Below are 21,783 nucleotides of genomic sequence, written 5' to 3' on the forward strand. Positions count from 1 at the left end.
AGGTTGGAGCATGTGATGTGGCTGGTACCGGCGCAGTGACAGCGTGAACTGCCACCGTTTGCTGCTTTTTAGAGGTCTCGGGACCCTGACGCCCCTTCCTCTTGTTGTTCCATCCTTTCTTACTATCACTCTCCTTCTTCTTCTCAGTCTCTACCGGTTTCTCGCCCTTTTTGTGGTCATGATCGTATAGCCTCTTTGCCAATCTCTTCGCACTGTCAAAAGTTTCAGGGTTCGCAGCTATCACATTCCCTTGAATGGGGGATGTCAGTCCCCAAATGAATCGTTCAATCTTCTTTCCCTCTGATGTGATCATACCCGGGCACAACAGAGATAGTTCGCTGAATCTCGATATGTAAGCATCGATGTTCCCATTCTGCACCGTGAGATTCCATAGTTCCTGCTCCATCTTCTGTATTTCGCCTCGAGGGCAGTACTCAGCCGTCAACATCTCTTTCATTTCTGCCCAGGGAATGGAGTTGGCGACCGGGAGTGTCATGGCTTCCACATGACCATTCCACCATGTGAGTGCTTGGTCCACAAAAGTGCAGGCCGCGAACTTCACTTTCATCTGCTCGGGGCACTCGCATATCTCGAATACCGACTCTACCTTCTCGATCCATCGCTTCAGGGCGATCACTCCTCCGGTACCGTTGAAAGTTCGGGGTTTAGCGTTCGCAAAGTCCTTGTAGGTGCACGTTTTAGTGAGTCCTTGGTTCGTCCCGTTGTTCGAACTTCCAGATCCTTGCCCGTTACCTCCTCCGTTGTTTCCTCGGTGAAGTTGTGCCATCGCTGCTGTGACTGCAGCAGACACGGCTGCCTGGAAAGCAGTGGAGTCAACTTCCGGTGGGGTTGGTTCGGGATTTCCGCGAGTAGCTGGGCGAGGCATCTTTCTGTCATGAAACGGAAAGATGTTGAGTGTACGTGGTTTCTGTGAGGTGGCGACCCTACTAACTAGGTGTATGGTACGAACCTAAACATTACTATCATCAAGCATGCAATCATAATGTCTCAACACATAGCAACTAAGAATAATTTAGCAAAACACACAAAAGTTCATTAATACTATCCGCATTTAGTACAAGAAAATTTGCTCGTAGGAGCATACATAGATAATGCTAATCTGACAGCATAACGGCTCCATGAGTAGTGTAGTCACTTAAACATAGAGCCGGAGTACATAACATAGTTCCTAATGATCTACTATGATAAGTCTACCCCTAACCGTGATGAGTTGTGTCCGGAGGTGGTGCCGAAGTCACATGCCAAAATGTTGCGCCAGTAACTGCGCCATCTCTACCATGTCTCCAATAACCTCATCCCTCTCATGCTCCGTTCGCACCGCCCGAGCTTCCATAGCATACAGCTGTTGTCGCAGTGCGACGACCTCAGCTTCGAGGGAACGGTTCTCTCTTGGGGGGTTCACTGGTGGAGCGGGGTGATCGTGTTGTGCTACGTCCTCATATGGCGGGATGGGGTCCTGGTCCCCAGCCTGACCTTCCTCGTCGTCACTGTCGATTCCTCCAAACTCGTAGTCAGTGTCTACATATTCATCGGGTCCGACATCGTGTGCTTCACCTGGATTCTCTCCTGGCTCATCCACAAGCATCCCGTGAGCTACTAAGGCCTGATAATACTGGATACCCTGCTGCTCCCCCTCCTCCTCTAGCCACCCGTTGTTTCCCTGATTAGGGAAGTAGGGGTCTCCCGGGTGATGAAAGCCAGCCATGCTGTCTGCGCGAGTACGTAAATGCTAACATTATCCTAGGATGCTATGACTATTGTACAGACTAAGCAAACATTCTCTTTTTGGGTGATAAAGGGTATAGTTTTAGGTTCCCTGGCTATCCCGATCTCATCAAGACGTGTGTTAGTTTTACCTTGGAGAGAATGTAGTTGATCAGGCTACATTCACTCCTTGGTATCCCTAAGAACAGTCCCGAATTAACCAAGATACCAGCATTATTGTGTTTGATTCGACGCTAGGTTCTTATCCCTAATGCAAGCAAGCGTGTTTTATTTACTTGTGTTGTTCAGAGTTATGTTAGTCCCTCTTTTTGGTTTATAGTTGCATATCAATGTATGGCTCGACATGCTAGTTCACTATAAACAAAGCTCTGATACCAACCTGTCACACCCCCGAACCAGACGGCGGAAACGTCCGGGGGCTGTCGTGACTCAATTGTATACCATAACATTGATTATATATGAAACATAACAACATTCGTTACCATTCATCAACATAGTACAACCAGTAGTGTTTACATATCAAACATTGTTTAAACATTACATTCCCAAAAATTAAGTTGTTTAATTCATACAAAATAAACCGCAACCGTCACTGGATATGATTTCCCTTGATTCACCGGCTCCCTGAGAATACAAGTATTTTGAAAAAAAAACGTCAACATATGAAATGTTGGTGAGTTCATAAGTAGTGTTTGAAATCGAATGTTTGTATTGTTTGAAAAACCACCAGAAAATCCGATATTTTCTAAAAAGGAAAGCTAAAAAAAAGTTTGTGAAGATCCATAGGTATGCTTTGCTTGTTTCTATACTAAAAAAAATGTTCATTGAAGTTGTATACTTTTCGAATTTGTGTGTATTGAAAACCCTAGGAAAACCCGATGTTCTCCTAGTTCCTTGAATTACGTGTTGTTACATTGAAACCATTGCATAGCGTATAGTGTCAGTCCCGGGCGACGTTGGAAGGTTTTCGAGCAGGATTATTTACTACAAACCCGCGTTACACAAACGCCCAGTTTATAGTTATACTAACGACTCCGAAGGCGTCGTCAGTACTAATCGCGTTATCCAATCGCCCTGACTAGGTGTAGTCCCACATCCGAAGAGAAAGAGATCACGAAGACCCCGGTAACTCCATTAGCCGGTTGGGGATAAAATGTACGAGGGGTCCCAGACCCGCCTCGCATGAAATGTAGACCTTACTAGCAAGACCAAAGGACCCTTGGGGACCGGTGGTATACAAGCCATTGAAAGTCCATTTACGTTGTGTCGGATCGGTAAAACCCAACACTCCGTAAAAAAAATGTCTTCGGGCCTTAAGATCAGGTCATTGGGCTAGCTAGGCTCAACGAACAAGATTTTACACTTGTGGGGCCCAAAGATGGTGCATAGACGTCTGTGCACACTCGCATGTGTATGTATAACCAAACGTTACTTGTATGAATCGTAGTGTTAGTAGTTGTAGATTTTTATTGGCTCGAGACCGAGCCAATTCGTTTAACAACGACTTTTGGTATTGTAATGTATTGTATTTCGTTGATAGTCGTGGTGCCATCGTTCGATCAAATTGTGTATATTGAACTAGCCTTGAAATATTCCTGTTTTCAGCCCCTCATCATTTGTAAAATTTACATTTTTAACCCTTTATATTAAATACTTCCCGGTTTAGTCCTTAAACTATTTTTCTTGACATTTTAACACCAAAAATTATTGAAATTAATATTTTTCAACATGTTTTTCAAAAAAAGCAGTTTAAGTTCTTAAAAATGCAGTTTTCGCGGTTTTAACCCCTTCTTTTCGCAACTTTTACAATTTTGGCCCAATTTGGAAAATTTTTGCAACTTTGGTCCTTTTTAAATTTAAAAAGCATTTTTAACCTTTGAAAAGGGGTTGGAACACTTATAGTCCACTGTTTTACAGAAAGTTACAGTTTTGGCCCTCCAAAACAGAAAAATTCGCATAATGGGCCTTATTGGGCCGAAAGTTACATTTTTAGCCCATTAAGCTTAAAATTTATGATTTTAGTCCCCTAAATGAGTATATTTCCAGAAATTTACTTATGAAAACTGTTTTGGCACACTTCATCCATCAGAATCTGTGAAATGACGATTTGGGCCCTTATTTTTGCATTTTTCACATTTTAGGCCCAAAATTTGTGTTTTTAACCCAAAGAAATTATTACTAAACTACTTAGCCATTTTTCTTGAAGTACTTTGTGTTTAGAAATATATTTGAAGTAAAAATCATGTAGCACAAGTTATATCTCGGTTTTGATGAGTTTTGAGGCTAGATCCAACATAAAAACACATAAAAGCATACATATAAGCATGGAAATCATACAAGGCATACAAACACATATAGATCTACACTTTCACTTGTATTCCCCCCCCCCCCCCCCACAAAACTCATAAAAACAGAAAATAGGGGTATGAAGCTCACCTTGGGGTGTTGGTTCGGTTTTTTTGCAAGAAAAATGGAAGGAAAAATGAAGTGTTTTTGGCCTTAGCTCCCTTTGATGAAGATCTCGAGTTTTGAGATGGTTCTAGGATGCAAGATCACGATTTTTGCATAGATTAGGAAAGGATTTTGATAACAAAAGAATTTAAACCATGGATCTATGCATAATCTTACCTTAGATGAAGAATTTTGTGGAAATTTCCCCTTGAATGCTTCCTAGAACTCGAGATTTTGAGTGGAGATGGAGAGATGTTCTTGAGTGTTCTAGAGAGGATTTTGAGAGAGTTTTGGTGTGTGTGAGTGGGTGTTCGGCCGAGAATGAGAGAGGGAAGAGAAGAAGAGGTGATATTTGAGGTGATGTGCATGGAAGAATGAGAAAGATGCATGGATGTCCAATGGACAATAATGAGGTGGCACAACAAGTCAACTCTCTCTTGGATTTGGGCCTTGGGCCGAGAATGTGAAGGGAAGAAGGAAAAATTGGGCTTTTTTGCCCCTAAGCCCAACATTAGAGGTAGTTTAGGGTATTTATTGGCCTTATAAAATAAAATTGTGATTTTTATGCTTTATTAAGCTAGGTTAGGTTAAATTATGGATCAAAACTTGTGATTTATTTCATTCTAGGTTCTACCTAGCCCAAAATATTGAAATAAACGAATGTGGGTCCAATTAGAGCCCAATTAGGGTCCTAAGCCCATGATAGTCCAATTGGAAGCTTATTGGTCCATTGGGATCCAATAAGGAAGTTCTAGTCTAAAATAGACTTAACAAGAGCTTCTAGGGTCTCCAATTGTTTGATGACTATTTGTGGTAGTAGCATGTTGTATTTGATTGAAGTTTTTGATTCACATTAACTTGAATATATAGATTACATGGCTCAAAATTTACAGTTGTGACATTTTCCCTCTAAATGCACTAGACATTTGGAAAATTTAAGAATGGTCAAACATTAAAGCATTTGCAATCGATCCTATACCCGAAGCGTATGGGACACAATGCACAATGTTTTATTTGCTATGTTCTCAAAATTCGAATTGTGAAGAGGAATGCCGTAATCATAATCGAAATTTTAAGAACACACTATGTACCTTTGACTAAATCTATTAACGTTTCACAACCTAATCCTTTAGATTTGAAATGAAGCATAATATTCTCTCCCTTAATTATAGCAAAACAACTTTACAACCCTTACGACTTTGCAAGGTATAACTCTTGTTTTTCTATAATTAATATTGCCAACTTGCAATACTTTCCTTAATAATCATACAATCATAACATTTATGCTTCCACTATCATGATGATTATTGTAAAACATAACACTTATGCTCCCAGTAGCTTTGACATGTATTCATAAACATCTTAACTTTCAGCAAACAATACTTATTGAACTTCTTAAGTCAATGTTTCTAATACTTAATGCTTTGATAATCTTTTATCAAGGCTTCTTGAACTTATACACCTTTGCCTTTAGATAGTTCATATGTGTGTCTCAACAATTAAGACTAATTGCCAAACCTCACAATTCAAATTATGGAAAGGGATACCGTAACCATAATCGAATTTGAGAATGCAATTTTACAATCACTATCTTCTTAAAATCTTTCTTAGTGAAATCATTTCCTCACAATCATTTTCATGAAGGAGGAAATCTTATGACACTTAGATTTAAACGGTGTATGTGTTCCTATCCATGTGAATTTGTTAAAACCAAAGTTTACGACAAATTCAAACTCATATGGACCGAACTTTCTTAATCTTGATTTCTTGCCTTATGGTAGTACAGCTGTCCACTACATCTTCCAAGTAGTTAAGCAGCTCACCTTTTTCCTATCAATGTACCTTTCATTGATCAAGGTGCCTTGCCTTTTATGCATTCAAAATGAGAACTCAAAGAACTCACATGCATAATTAACTCAATTGGAACAGCACATAATCAAAATATTCTCAACACGATAGGTTGTAAGCCTCAACTCGTGTGCTAGTGATGATCGATAAGGTTTATTTGACTTGTTCTTGAAACCTTTCAAGACCGTTAAGATTCCCACTGACTCCTTGACGTATAAGATTCTCTTGTCAATAAACATTTGTTGACAATCAAATATTCAAGATTTAGTGTAGCTTTTATCAAAACACTTCATAAATTGGTCCAAGTTGGTCTTTGTCTTATTCAAGACATCACAACTTTCAACATTTTATGAATGTTATAAACCTTTAATACTTTTCACTCATTGCCACAATCTTAACTTTAAGACTTGTTATTGGAACGAAGTATGATAGACTTCTTGATTTTTCCATTTCTTCAATTCTTGATTCCTCTTCTCAAACATACAATTGTACTAAGACTTACTTAGAGGATCAATTGAGATATGGTTCTTAATCATTAAAACCTATCATAAAGCATAAAAGGTACTCTCCCTTCTTCTTAGAATGGAGAAGCTTTTATCTTTCTACCTACTTGACTCTTCTTATTATTGATTTAAACATTTTCAATCAATTCAGAATTACACTTAATCATATTTACTAAACCTTTAGTAAATCATGAAGAATGTCTTTGTTACTCTTATGGTGGACTTTGATCAACACGCAACTTTGTGTACTTGATCTCCTAGTCCTTCACTTGACACTTTGTCAATGAATTAGTCTAATTTCCAAAATATGAAATTTCTCATTCATCGTGCAACCAAGTTGCATGATTCCAAATTTCTGTCCAATTGAAACTTGGGCGATGAGAAACTCTCCCTATTTGGTAAATTCTTGACTTTCCATAACACAATAAGAAACAAATCCATTATTGCTAATAATTTTAACATCAATTTTTCATACACGCCATTGTAAGGATAAATAAAATTTAAAATCAAAATTTATTTTACTGCGGAAAAATTTGTCCTTACAATGCAACTCATTGAAAAACTTATGCTAATACATCTTTCTTAGCAATCTAATTCTAACTCTAAGTAGTAGCTCAAGAATCTAATCTTCAAGAAACGCGATCGAAATCCATTCCTTCACGGTTAGATTCTGCTCACTTCTTCCCTTAAGCTTCCTTTCTTTTCTTCGATCTTACAAGACATCAATTGTAATCTTATCACATTATGTATTAAGAATCTAGAATAGAAGCTTAAACGAGTTAGTTAATGGATTTTACCTATATTAGAGCCATATGTTTCGACTCTCCCATCTCTTAGATCTCTTAGGTAAATAGGGCAGCTTCGTCTCCAATGCCCCTTCTCTTGGCAATAAAAGCAAATTGACTCTTTTGGGAACATGACATGGAACTACTTCAGACATCGCCTTTCTCTTATGATCAATCTTTTCAATCATAGCATGTCTTTCGTTGCCATTGTCTATATCCATAGAAGTCTCGAAGGCAGATTCACCAATCAACTTTGCTTTTCTATTACGCCAAACCATTGCTGATTCAGCAGCAATAAGCATATAGGTGAGATCTATAAGGGTCACGTCGCGGTTCCTCATATAGTACTCTTTTACGAACTCACTATATGAGTTAGGAAGTGACTGAAGAACCCAATCAACATCCATTTCCTCACAGACAACGGATCCCAACAGTGTGACTTCATCCCTAGGACGTGTGCACACACCGACTTTCCTTCTTTATGTTCACTTGCCAAAAGGGCTTGAGTGATCTTGAACTTTTCAAGCCTTTGAACTTGTGGGTTAGGGAGAATAATTGGAGGAGGAGGAGGAAGTGAAGCATGATCTCTTGTTCCTCGATCGAATCGTGGAATATCATCTTCATGTGGAATGCTTGTTCCACGGTATTTGGGAAGACCATAGTTGTCGAACTTTGACATCTACAAAACGGGAGAAAAACGAATTCAAGTTAGTTGATAGATTGAGTCCTTAGTAAATCACCCAAATGAAATACTAAGGCTTGGACCCAACACAATATTCTACAACTCGGGAGAGGGATGCCGTAACCCTAATTGCAGAATATTTGAAGGTAAGTGAATAACGATTCACTAATTTCCACCACAAAAAACGAAAAAGAAATTTAAGTTTTAAATCTATGAAAACTCCTAGATCCTTTGAGATTCATTGAACTTTCAATGGCATGTTTAAATCTCGATATGCCCCTCTTGTTTGTGAATGGGATGCCGAGGATCACAAAGCGGGTGTGAATAACCATGCAAACTTACATGGTGCCCTCACATGTTACAGTCACCTATTCGATGTGCCGGTAAACCACACACGCTCCACCGAACTATGACAAACATTGAGTCACCCTTTGCTACCTTTGCTTAAACCCATTTAGTGTGCCGGTAAACCACACACGCTCCACTAACGTCTTCGCAAGGGCACAAAGTGTAATTTCATGGAATTGCATCAATTCACTTTTGCCTAAGTAACTAAGATTGGGAATTTGCAAAACATTTAGTTACTTTGTATTTCATTATACTTATAATGGAAGGTTTCGTCCTATCCTACCCGTTCGGCTAACGACCCTCCACTAGTCAAGAGTGCGGTGGGTAAGAGTGGATACCCATTCAATCGCCATTTTATAGGCAATTTCCTTAAACACCCCTTATAGACCAGCTTCGTGAATGAGGCCTACTAACGGTAAGACTGACTTTTAGTTATACATATATAATGTTAGACTTTTAATGTTATATATAGTATAGGGTGTATTTTATAACTTTTAAAATACTATGTGGTTAACTTTAACAATTACACTTTTAATTCAATTAATTGGTTAACCTAAACTTTTATGGATTTTTTAAATCTCTTTTAACTATACACCTTAATTAATTAATAAAACCATAAGGGTGTATTTGAACTTTTCAAAACTAGGGTTTTGGAATTTAACGTTCCTAATTAAACTTTTTAATCAACTTTAAATTCCAAAACTTGAGGGCAAGTTTTGAAACATTTCAAAACATTAGGGTTAGAATTTAAATATACATCAAAATTAAACTTTTTAATCAAAATTTAAATTCCAAAACTCGAGGGCAAGTTTTGAAGCCTTTTTCAAAACATTAGGGTTTTAACTATTTGAATTTCAAAACAACAACACTTTTGGGTTCAAATTTAAACTATAAAACCTAAAGGGTAAAATATGAAACTTTTCATAACAACAAGGATCAAATAACAAATAATCTAAATTAACATTTAATCACATAATTATCTATATTTGATTTATTTAATGATTTCTTGCAAAACAATTTATCAATTTAATCAAAATAATCAATCAATTATCATATAAGTAAACAAATATTTTATTAATTGATAATTATCTTTAATTAGATCAAGGATATAGTCATATATATCATAAAATCCGATTTATATTGATCTAACATGATAAGGTAACTATCCTAATGCAAAAACAGCAAGAAATCCCGAGATAAGCACTATCTGACGAGTGGACTCGTCGAGTCAAGCCCAGACTCGTCGAGTCACCCTGGACTCGGCGACTCCAGCCTCTAGAACACCAAAAATTGAATTTTCCAGATATACAATGCATCAATACAATTGAAACCAATCTAGGCTCTGATACCACTGATGAGTTTTGGTCATAAGACATCCTATGTGCTCATACAAACCCTAATGCTTGGATCTAGGTTTCTCTATTATACATGCTTTGAATCCAAGACTATAAACCCTAATTATAGTATATGAAATCGATATTAACATATGAATGGGTTTAAGAACATACCTTGATTGTTATAGAGTAATATCAATCCTAATTCCTCCTTGAATTGACTTTGGAATTCTTAGAGTCACAAGTGTCACTCCTCTAATGGCTTACAAACACCAAGAGCAAATGGAGAAGGTATAAAGAGAGAGGAGAGAGGTTAGAATTCGTCCTTAGGACTCCTTGGGAAGGGATACACGAATTCATGAGCCAAGGGGTGTTTATATAGGTGTAGAGATAGGGTTTCAGTCATTATCCTTATCTAGTTGCTTATCCACAAAGCAACCCATAAGATAATCCTTGAAACCTTATCATAGTCAAATTCTAAGGCCTTATCACCTCAAATTCATTCACCCTATATTTAAGATAATCCTTACCTTATTTTGTAACTATCACATAATTTCAAATCAGCCCCTCTAGTTTAATTAATTACACTTGATCACAAAATTAATTCCTAATTAATTATTGACCAATATTAATTAAACAAATATGATTTCTCCTTTAATATATTATTCTTATAACATATTAATAAATCATAAGAACCTTTCTCTCTTTATTTATTTCTCCAATCAAGTTGCTTTGGTGAAGGCAACCCAAAAGGACCATGCACCATCGGGTCAAGTACATACCAAAATAGTTATGGACTTAGACACTAATCCAACAATACTCCAAAAAGGTCAAGACTTGGGACAAAATGCTCATGAATCAAGGATTTATCAAGATCTAATGAAATACAATCCTAGTTTGAAACCTTCGCACATACGCCCTATGTATGCGATGTACGCCTAACGTACTAAACTCGTACATGCACACCCATCGTACACATCGTACACCCGACGTACTAACCTTCAGTCTTAAATTATAAAAATGACACTATGGGCCATTTTGCAAGCTTTCACATACACAGGGGCTAAATACCATAAACATTCATACTTAAGGGTTAAATTTGGAAATACCTCATCATCGGGACGTTATAAAGTGATTTGAAGAGGTTGGTTCAGTGCTGCGCCACACATCACACACATAGCAGTTTTTAAGTCAGAAGGGTTATAAAAAAACAGTTGTGAAAGACCAAGTGTTGCACGCGTACTGCACCATGAAACAAGATGTGGTCAGAAGTTGTTTTCTGAATAAACAAACAACCCCTTAGAAAAACCTCTTCAGACCACTTTTTACTACAAGACGTAACACATGCACAACACTTTCCCTCTCACAACAGTTTCTTTTTTGCAAGGCTTCAGACTACAAAATCTTTGCGCGTGTTCTGCGTGATGCAACACTTGATTTGCCTCTTCAAACCTCTTCAGCTTTCATTTTTTTTTCAAGTGATTTTTTTAGAAATGTGGTATAACTTGATTTTTTTTTTGTAATTGTCACTGTAGCCCAACAAATTTACGTGCTTTGGTTTACAAGGTCCCTCGCCTTTTTTTTGCATTCTAAGGGTACGAGGTCATGATTTTAAGAATTAAAAAGTCGTTTTGAAAAAATTGAAAGGGTCATCCGGCGAACCCCTTCCTAGTTAGCAGGTTTAATATGCAAAGTCAATTATTAAACTGTCACCTTAATTTTCACATTACATGATTGACAATAATCCTAAATTCAATAGCGATGGCCATGAAATCAACGAAGACTCCTTCAACTTCTCGTTTTAGAGAAAACTAATAATCACTTATGAATTGCATCACAAGAAAATCAAAGATTTAAATCAGAAAAGATAGCAGCGGTGTCTCTTCCAATTTTAATCAACATTCTTCTGGTTCTTCACTCTGTTCTTCATCTTCTTTATTATTGATAGAGTCGCTTGATCATGAACATCAAATCTGATCGGCAACGGTGATTTTGATTATGATTCAGTTACCGGAACGACTCCTAGATTAACACCTCACAAACGGGTCAGGGAAAGCTGATGTAGAGGGCAGTACAAGCAAGGATTGAGACATGGATTTGGTGTGTACAAATTCTACACCGTAAATGCATATTTCGGTGAATGGTTAAGAGGTTAAAGTTATCGATGCTCAAGGCAAGGATTGAGACATGGATACGGTGTGTTTAGATTCATCTCCAACAAATATCTCAAGTGACATCAAGCAATGGCCAGCAAATACTATGTGCTTGTCAAAAATGGCAATTGATCCCTAGTTCATCTCGTTTCTTACAGTAACATTGTTTATTGCAAGTGGGTTTTCAGGTTGAAGTATGAAAAAAATCAGTGTTATCACTCGCTACAAGGCCATGGATGTGGGATTCATACTTGTGAAAATGGTAGCAGATATGTTGGAGAATTCAGTTGGGTTGTTAAACATGCTCTTGGCCATTATCATTTTAGGTTATATAAAAATTCCTCAAAGCTTCTGATTATATCATTTCTTGATCATATTTATTAATTTTTTTGACAAACAATGAAAAAATTATAGTTTCTTGATTGGATCCTTTTCCATTTGAGTACCTTTCTTTCTGCAGATCCCCCAAAACACAAAATAACAAACCATCATCACCTCACATTACATTTATTTGAAAGAGTTTTTTGGATTTTCAGAAAGAAGAGTCACAGAACTCAACAACTCGTAAATCCTAAGCTTCAGCGATGATGGGGGAAGCCACAGGGCGAGACTAAACCTTGCGTTTCAAGAAGTCTACCACAAGCTCTTCATCAGTCGGGAAGAACCGGGAAAAACCTGAACCCTAATGGTAATCGAAGGCCACCATTGTTAACAAAATTAAGCTTTTTCCATTTCCCGATTTTGAAAAAGATAGAAAAGAAAAATGTGAAATATTTTTGTTTTGGTAAGAAAAAGGTGTTAGAGTAAGGCTTAGATTGACAAGGCAGAACTCTACTAGGCGCCAAGTGTTGTTGACGAGGCTACATGTCATTATTTTCTAACCTATTTGGCAGATCTAACCAGTTATAATTGGTTGTGTACCCAAATTAACCAGTAAAACACAAGTTTTTGCCATTAGAAATCAAAAAAAATAAGATGATGGACCTGTTAAACTAAAACATGTAAGTTTGTTGGGCTGTAGTGATACTTACTATTTTTTTAAAAACTTTGATTTTTTTTTTTTTAAGTTTGATTTACGGATTTGATACAATTTCTTATAGTTTCCACAATATTTTATAACTTGATTCTTATAAAAACCTTTGATTTTTTAAAATATTTACTGTTTCTTTTAATAATATTTTTAGTTTCAGTTGCATCTTTTTGAATATGTGTTATTATTTTACGAATTTTCTAGATATTGTTTGCAACATTTTCTTAATTTTTTTTTTAAATTTCTCTTTTTTATGTTCTTTAAAATTAATTTTTTTCTAGACAAAAGAAGTTGATAGCTTCTTTTACATTTTTTTAGATTTTTTGTTATAGAAATTTTATATTTTTGTTTTTTACATGTTCTTTTTAATATTATTTCAATGTTTTAAGACTAAAATTATTAAATATTTGGTGTTGAGAATTATATTCAATTTGTCAAATTAATTTATTTAAATTTCAGTTTGTTGCAACAGTTTGCCAATGTTAAAAAAACAAACTTTTTATTATAGATTGCGGCCTTTTGATCATTATCATCTGCCGCAGAGGGTTGCAAAGGTGGTCCACATATTTCATAAAATTTCATTTTGGAAAAACAAACAACACCTTAGCAAGTTTGATAGATAATTGTAATTTTAGTTTTTATGTTCTACATATTTTCATAAATTTATATTATTAAACTAGGTGTGAGACCCATGTATTACATGAGTTTATTTAAAAGGAAAACTAAATACAAAATTCTACACATTTGAGAAGTTTGAATTTATAAGAAAAGTGAGAAAATATTGAACTATAAAAATTAAAGTGTTTTTTTTTTTCTCTTTTAAATTTAAACAAATACTTTAGATAAAAAAATAAAAAAATTAATGAATCTTTAATTTAGTAAATTTGAAATTAGAAGGAAAGTTCATTAATGAAATTGATATGCATAGATTATTACATTTAAATACGATCTAGAATTTAATAAAATGAAAAAAAAAATCATAAAATGACATGTGAAATAAAAATTTATTTAAAATAATCATAAAATTACATGTGGTAAAATAAATGAGAATGTGAAATATGACCAAAAAAAATCTTTATTTATTAGAAATGACTAGGTGTGAGACCCATGTATTACATGAGTTTCTTTCAAATAAAAAATAAATATGAAATTATAAATATTTGAAAAGTTTGAATTTATAAGAAAATTGAGAAAAATATTGAATTATTAAAATTAAATTGTTTTTTTCTCTTTTAAATTTAAACAAATAATTTAGATAAATAAATAAAGAAAACTAATGAGGCTTTAATAAAGTAATATTGAAATTATAAGGAAAATCTATTAATAAAAGTAATATAAATTTATTATTATGTTCAAATATATATGAAATTTAATAAAATGAAAAAACCATAAAATTGATATGTGGAATAAAATTTAATTTAAAATTATCATAAAATGACATATAATAAAATGAATAGGAATGTAAGATGTTACAAAAAGATCATTATTATTATATTTTAGATATTTAATTACTCTCGTACTTCTTAGGCTGGAGGGAGTGGTGCCACCGAAACCGCACTCCCTCCCTCGCCACGTAAGCGCCACATCACATTTTACCACTTAAGTGTGGTTTCTTGCCACACCAAGGGTGTGGTGCCACAGTTTTAGTTTTATTTATTTTTTCTTTTTTTTTTTGTTTTTTTTTGTTAACTATTTTAATTTAATAAAACTTATTTTTTAATAAAAAAAACATAATTTTAAAAACATAATAGTTCATTAATTAAAAATACAAATACCATACATTGCCTAATTTAAAAAAAAAAAAAAACCTAAAAATTTAGAAAAACAAAGTAGAAACAAAAAACCAACAACTTTAAAAAAAAAACACACAAGAAACCATTAAAAACTTGAAAAAAAAAACTAGAAATTAGCCACGATTCATATAACGGTTTTTCACTTCCTCCTTCATCGTCAAAACCACTTCAAGCTCGGCCCCGGTCATATTCGACGTGTCCATTGCTAGTATTCGCATGTCGCTCTCCCTTTGTTTCCGAAGCTCTCTTTCAGAAGTAATTTTCAAAATCTTATCCATTCTCTCTTTTATATCCTTCATGTCGGTTCTCATTTCTTTCAAATCATCTGAATCCGACGCTTTGCCTTTGCCTTTGCTTTTTGATTTGTCTCTTCCCAATGGTCGAGAAGGTGGTGAAACTGGAACAGGTTCATCTTCGTTCAGATCAAACTGAACACGAGCATCTGATGTAGTGTGGTCGGATTCAGATGTTCTGCTGCGTTTTGACCCACTGTCGATATGTTGGTCAGATGTTTTGCTACTCAGCCATTTCCTGTTATCTTTCAAAAAATTTCAAACTTCAAGAAACTTGAAAGCCTTCAGATTTTCTTTTTGATACACTTTCAAGGCTTTCTGCAAAATGACTTCATCACTTTCTCCACTTTTCCATTGACGTTTCATGTTGTTCCACAAGTCATTAAACAACATGACTTCCTTGTTCATCTTCCCCCATTTGGAGTACACTTGATGTTTTGAATGGTATTCTCCACGGCTCATTCCTTTATAGAACCTGTGTAAAACGCGAATCCAAAAGCGGTCATGCTTTTGGTCTTTTCCAACCCCCGCGTCTTCTGAAATATCGATCCAAGATTGTGCCAACACCAACGCTTCCAAAGGTTCCCAACATCTAGCCTCCGCCTTCTCTTTTCTTTTATTCGTTGCTCGAGTGGGCTGAGTTTCTGTAACGAATTCTGGTTCAGAATCAGAAACGACCGTTTCTGGTTGTGTTTGTGTTTATTGCACAAACTCGGGTTGGGACAAAAAATCAAATGGATTAAAATCCGGGTCGGGTGGTGGTAGTGGTGGTGTTTGTGGATGTGGTTGCCCTGGTCGATGTGGAAAAGAAGGAAACATACCGCCATAGTGGTAATACGGAGGTGAGAAAATCGGTTGATCAAATGAAGGTATTGGGGTGTTGGTGTTTCTAACTGATGTTTTATCTTTGCTAGGTCTTTTGGAAGAAGACATTTTTTCAAGAAAATTGGATAAAATGATTGTATTTTTATGTGTTTAAAGGTTGTGTGAATGTAAAAATGATAACATATGTATATATAGATGGAGTAAAAGGTTATTAAAAAAAAAAAAAAAAAAAAAAAAAAAAAAACCAATTAAATGGAATGAATCTTTGAACGGTCAAGAGAGGAGCAACCAATCACAGAACACGATCTTCAAGGGCCGTAGTGCGGTCTCGACCGCCCCAAACCGCACCCTGGGGGCGGTGTTCATGTCCCACGTGGCATGACTGCGGTTCCAAACCGCGTACCACACCGAGAAGTCTTAGTGTTATGTGAAGTCAAATATTACGTTTAAAAACTAATATTTAAATTGTATCAATAAATTCATGAAAGTTTTTTTATCTGTTATAGTTTTTTTATTTACAAAATATATACCATAAAATTCCTTCTTTAGCCATCTCTCTCTCTCTCTCTCTCTCTCTCTCTCTCTCTCTCTCTCTCTCTCTCTCTCTCTCTCTCTCTCTCTCTCTACAAATACTGCATTTACAATTTTTGCACCAAAATGGCAACCCACAAGAAAGGAATCATGTACGTATACAAACTCGACACAGGAAATCACCAACCGGAGCCACACTACCTCGCAACAACTCCGCCGCCAACCACCATCACAAAGAAATCCATTTCCCGGACCTTAGGATCACTACTATGGAGATCCAAAACCTACCGAGAAAAGACCCACCATCACAATCCCGACAAAGAAGATACAAAAGAAATGGTTCAAGAATCTTCAAGAAAGTCGGTTCCGGCGATTGACAGCGGTAGGAGGTCGGTTCCGGCGACTAGTGATGGCACCAAATTGGTTTCTGCGATTGAGCAAGGTAGGAAAACTGTTTCAGGGATCGGAGAAGGGAGGAAACCAGCGTGGGGAACTGAAGTGGGGATGGTGGCAGGGCGGAGATCAGCCGAGAATAGGGCGGAGATGGTAATGGTTAATGTGGGGGAGTTGGCGGAGTTGTTTCAGGTGAAGGTGTTTGTGACGGACATGCCGGCGTTCATGCAAGTCCATGCATTCCGGTGTGCCAGAAAAACTTTGGATAGCTTGGAGAAATTTGCCCCCAAACAAATTGCTTTCAACATGAAAAAGGTATGTAATTTTTCTCAAATTCTACAACTTTTAAAGTATAATATTCAAATAATTAAAGAATAATGTTGCGGAAATGGTGACCATAAAAATGGGTGCATTTCTTTGGGAGCAGAATTAGTAAAAATTCTGGTTGTAAATAATGTCTATGACTACTTCATTGATTTTGTTTTATATTAATCAAATTATCTACCAAAAGTTATCAAAAAATAATCAAACAACCAAACATTTTTTTTTATCAAACTGTTTTGTAGTCTTGTCTTAAATTATCATTTATTTCGGTTAATTAACAAAAATGTGACAAATATGAATCTGATATATAACTGATAATGACATAAGAATATAATCATATAGTAAGTATTTTAAGAAACAATTAAATATAATTTTCAATTTAGATTTTCTGTTTATTATCATATATAAATTAATGAATTACGTACGGTCGTAACAATTATCAAGTTGCAATATTAAAATCATAATAGTTTATATTTATAAACATATTTAAATTAAAAAAATGGATATGTTTGGTTAAACATGAAAAATCAAATTAATGTTATTTAAGATAACTATTTATTTTGAACAAATGCAATTGCATGGTCTGTTTTATTATTTATTTATTTTTATTTCATTATTATTATTATTATTTTATTGAAACAACAAATCTAATTTATTTCTAAACTATTTTTTAATTCCACATATGTTTACAACGAGATTTGAATCCTTAACTTCAAAAAAAAAAAAAAAAAAACACATGATACCGTTGGATTAAAAGTTCTTTAATGTCTTTTTATAATATATTAAATGTATGTTCGTTACACGGAATATATATATATATATATATATATATATATATATATATATATATATATATATATATGGTAAACTAAATAAGTAAGTAATTGTGTATTAAATTGTAAAAATATTATTCGCTTAAAAGTTATATTATTAACTAAATAAGATGTTATTAAGTAATACGGCAGTTAATTTAACCAATTTGGAGCATTTTTTTAACAATAAATAATGAACTTATATATTAATTTCATTTTCGGAAAAAAAAAAAAAGTCATTTTCGAAAAGAACTTTACATATCTATTAAACCTTGTGTTACATAATTAATATTCGTAGTTGAAAAAGCCTATTCATTTGTAAAATTAAATTTTGTATATTCAGTACACTTAATGAAATTCAAATTATTATTGTAATCAAAATTAATAATTTTGTAGGTTATCAAATTTGTACCACATTTGAGCATCAAATAGGACTTGCATTAATATGTAGCTAGGAGTTATATATGACACTGACAAATGTCACTATTATAATAAATATTTAGATAAGAGAAATTAAATATCCTTTTAAATATCCTTTTACTTTTCTTCCTACATATCTTCCTATCCATTTAAAATAATGACAAGTGTATTAAAATATCATTAATCTTATCAAAATATGACACATATCATCATCATACATGGGTAGGAAGATAAGTAGGAAGAAAAGGTAGGAGGATATTTAATTTCTCGAAAGATAATTATATTTCTGGATGTATGATTGCTGATATCAATTTACGGGATAATATTTTTTTAAAAGTTTTTTTAGAATTAAGGATCATACGAATTAAATAATCCGTTTTAACAAAATATCAGGTAGAAAAGATATTATTAGTAGATATAATAGCATTATTGAAATTAAAAAATGTATAGTTAAATGAAATATTTCTATTTATATATATATTTTTATCAATAAACAGAAGTTATATGTTATAAAATTAATTGCTACTTTTGTTTTATGGTGATATTTTCTAAACAACCGTACTAGAAAGTAGAAACGTATTGAAAAAATTATAAAAACAAAGCAGTCATTTTAATTTCATTTGATATGTTATCACAATTTGTTGATTTCGATTATACCTAAATTATGTGATTGTTAATAAAAGCTTCATAAACTTTATATATATATATATATATATATATATATATATATATATATATATATATATATATATATATATATATATATATATATATATATATATATATATATATATATATTATCTGTTATTATCTTCTTTATTTTGTATTGTTAACAGAAGTAGTCATACTTTTATTATGTGTTGCAGGATTTTGACAAGGTATATGGGCCGGCCTGGCATTGCATTGTGGGTTCAAGTTTTGGGTCATTTGTGACACATGCAACCGGTTGTTTTCTTTATTTTTCCACGGAAAATTTATACATTTTAGTTTTTAAAACAAAAGTTCTAAAAAATGTGAACACTCTACAATAAAATTAAAGGTTAGATGAAATAGTATGATTCCTATATCAACCACTATAGTTATGTACCTTTATTATTATTTTTTTTTTAATTTTTTTTAGGTTTGTTGATTGCTTACTAAATATTTTTGAAACTTTACATGAAAGCAATTATATACAGTTCACGGTTTGTATGTCAGCATGAGTGTTTGATGTTTGAAACTGTAAAAACAGATGTGATAGTTTAAAATGATTCTACACTATTTAGTTTATTAGCAGCATGTTTTTTTGAAATACTTGACCTAAACGATTATCTTGGCTTGTGACTGGGTTTTAATTTTTTAGAAGTGTAGCATTGATTTTGTTTTTGAACTATTTTGATAACATAAGTTAAACAGTTATACCAGTATTTTAAAATTTTGCTTTGAACATAAAAGATAAAAGTGTAAATGAAAATATTACATAATGCGTAATTACGTTATAAATACTAACAAAAACTAATCCCATAATTAGTCATTCTCATTTGTCTTCGGCAACCTCACGGGCGGAGCTTTGTGGTTTTTTTGTTAGATATAATTCATATACTTCAATTTTTAAGTATTAGACCTAAAAATATAATAAATCAAATGTTGACCTTCCATCTCTGTGCAACCTCATGCTTTTATGTTTGCTTCTCTCTCTATGCACATGACTGGAGGATCGTACATGACTTTGTAGAATAATGAAATAATATTTTTTTGTATATATTTAATCATTTTTTTTTCATATACAATCCACCGTTAAATCACATTATTTGTTTAAAACCTATCATGATAATCATGATTTTCTAATATGTGCCCTAAGGGCACATATAAGAAACATTAATTGATAATATATATTACCATAACTAATTAATTGATAATATGTATTTCAAATTTAATTATGGTAATATTTTTCATAATTAATACTTCTTATGTGTGCTCTTAGGGCACATATTAGAAAATCCATATATATATATATATATATATATATATATATATATATATATATATATATATATATATATATATATGTGTGTGTGTGTGTGTGTGTGTGTGTGTGTGTGTGAGAGTGGTTCAAATGAGAACCAAAAAAGGTTAAGAACCGTAAGAACCTCTAACTTTAGATGTTTACAAAGGGTTTAGGTTAACCCTAAACCCTAAACCCTAAACTCTAAACTTTAAACCCTAACCCTTAACCCCTAAACCCTTTATAAACACCCTAAACCCTAAACCCTAAACCCTTTATAAACACCCTAAACCCTAAATCTTTTCTAAACATCTAAAATTAGAGGTTCTTACGGTTCTTAACCTTTTTTGGTTCTCATTTGAACCTTTATATATATATATATATATATATATATATATATATATATATATATATATATATATATATATATATATATATATATATATATATATATATATAAAGTTTATTCCATAAAAAAACCCTAATTTTGTGGTTGTTTTTTTTTTCATTTTATACCTAATATTTTTCAAAATAAACATAAATTTACCTATTACTTTTTATTTCATTCGTGAAGCTGGTTAACATATTATTATTATTATTATTATTATTATTATTATTATTATTATTGGAACAACATAATTATATTAAACTGGTAATAAGCTAGGAAAATTTACATCAAAGTACAAGCTAAAGTGGAGTTTCGAAGTCATTCAATCCATCCTAATTTACCTTTACTACATCTATTTGAAATGCAAAAGAACGTTTTTTCTACAACTTCATCAAATAAAAAAGACTTATTTGGGATACCCGTTCCAAAGATGATTGCGTTTTGGAAATTTCAAATACTCCAAAATGTAGTAAAAATAACAGCATCACTCAGGCCAGAAGATAACTAACTGCACCAAAATCTGATCCGGAAGAGAAAAACCCCACCAAATAGCAATACGATTCCAAATATCAATCAACTCCTTGCAACCTGTAAAAAGATGATTGATGGTCTCCACAGAAGATGAACAAATTGGGCACATGATCGTAGACAACATTATACCTCTAGAATATAATCTCTCTCGTAAGAATATTAAGATGTTGTACCCTTCGAATGAGAACATTGAGTTTAATTGGGACCCAATTATTCCATCTAGTAACCACATTTCAGGAGGTGAAAGAGCCATTATCAATAGATAGATGTGCCGAAGAAATTGAAAATGTGTTAGAAATGTTTGTTATCCATCCCAATCTATTCACAATGGATTTAAGCTCTATTCCCTGCACTAAAGCCAAAAACATCAACTAATTGTGATTGATCTAAACTACCCCTAGAAAAATGTCTCAACTTGTCTATATCCCAACCGATCAAAATACGATCTCTAACCATGTGAGAACGGTACATATCAAGTGCAAAAACTCTATGGAAAGAAACAGCAAGCAGAGTATCTCCCACCCAAACATCATGCCAAAAAGAAGTATAAGCCCTATCATGTATCCTAATAGCAAAAAGGGCATGAAGGTCAAACCCGCGATCATGGAG

The 21,783-nt window shown here is 33.7% G+C and overlaps 1 protein-coding gene across 1 annotated transcript; it reads left to right on the top strand.

Moving 5' to 3' along the window:
- Positions 1–16,389: 16,389 nt before the first annotated feature.
- LOC145003785 (uncharacterized) lies at positions 16,390–19,467 on the top strand. Its single transcript, XM_078962697.1, has 2 exons — positions 16,390–17,030; positions 19,138–19,467. Exons 1-2 carry the CDS (start codon positions 16,449–16,451, stop codon positions 19,300–19,302), a joined length of 747 nt encoding a protein of 248 aa, XP_078818823.1. The 5' UTR covers positions 16,390–16,448; the 3' UTR covers positions 19,303–19,467.
- Positions 19,468–21,783: the final 2,316 nt, after the last annotated feature.

The sequence above is a fragment of the Lactuca saligna genome, chromosome 7 (genome assembly GCF_052625555.1).
Source record: "Lactuca saligna cultivar CGN05327 chromosome 7, ASM5262555v1, whole genome shotgun sequence".
Lineage (NCBI taxonomy): Eukaryota > Viridiplantae > Streptophyta > Magnoliopsida > Asterales > Asteraceae > Lactuca > Lactuca saligna.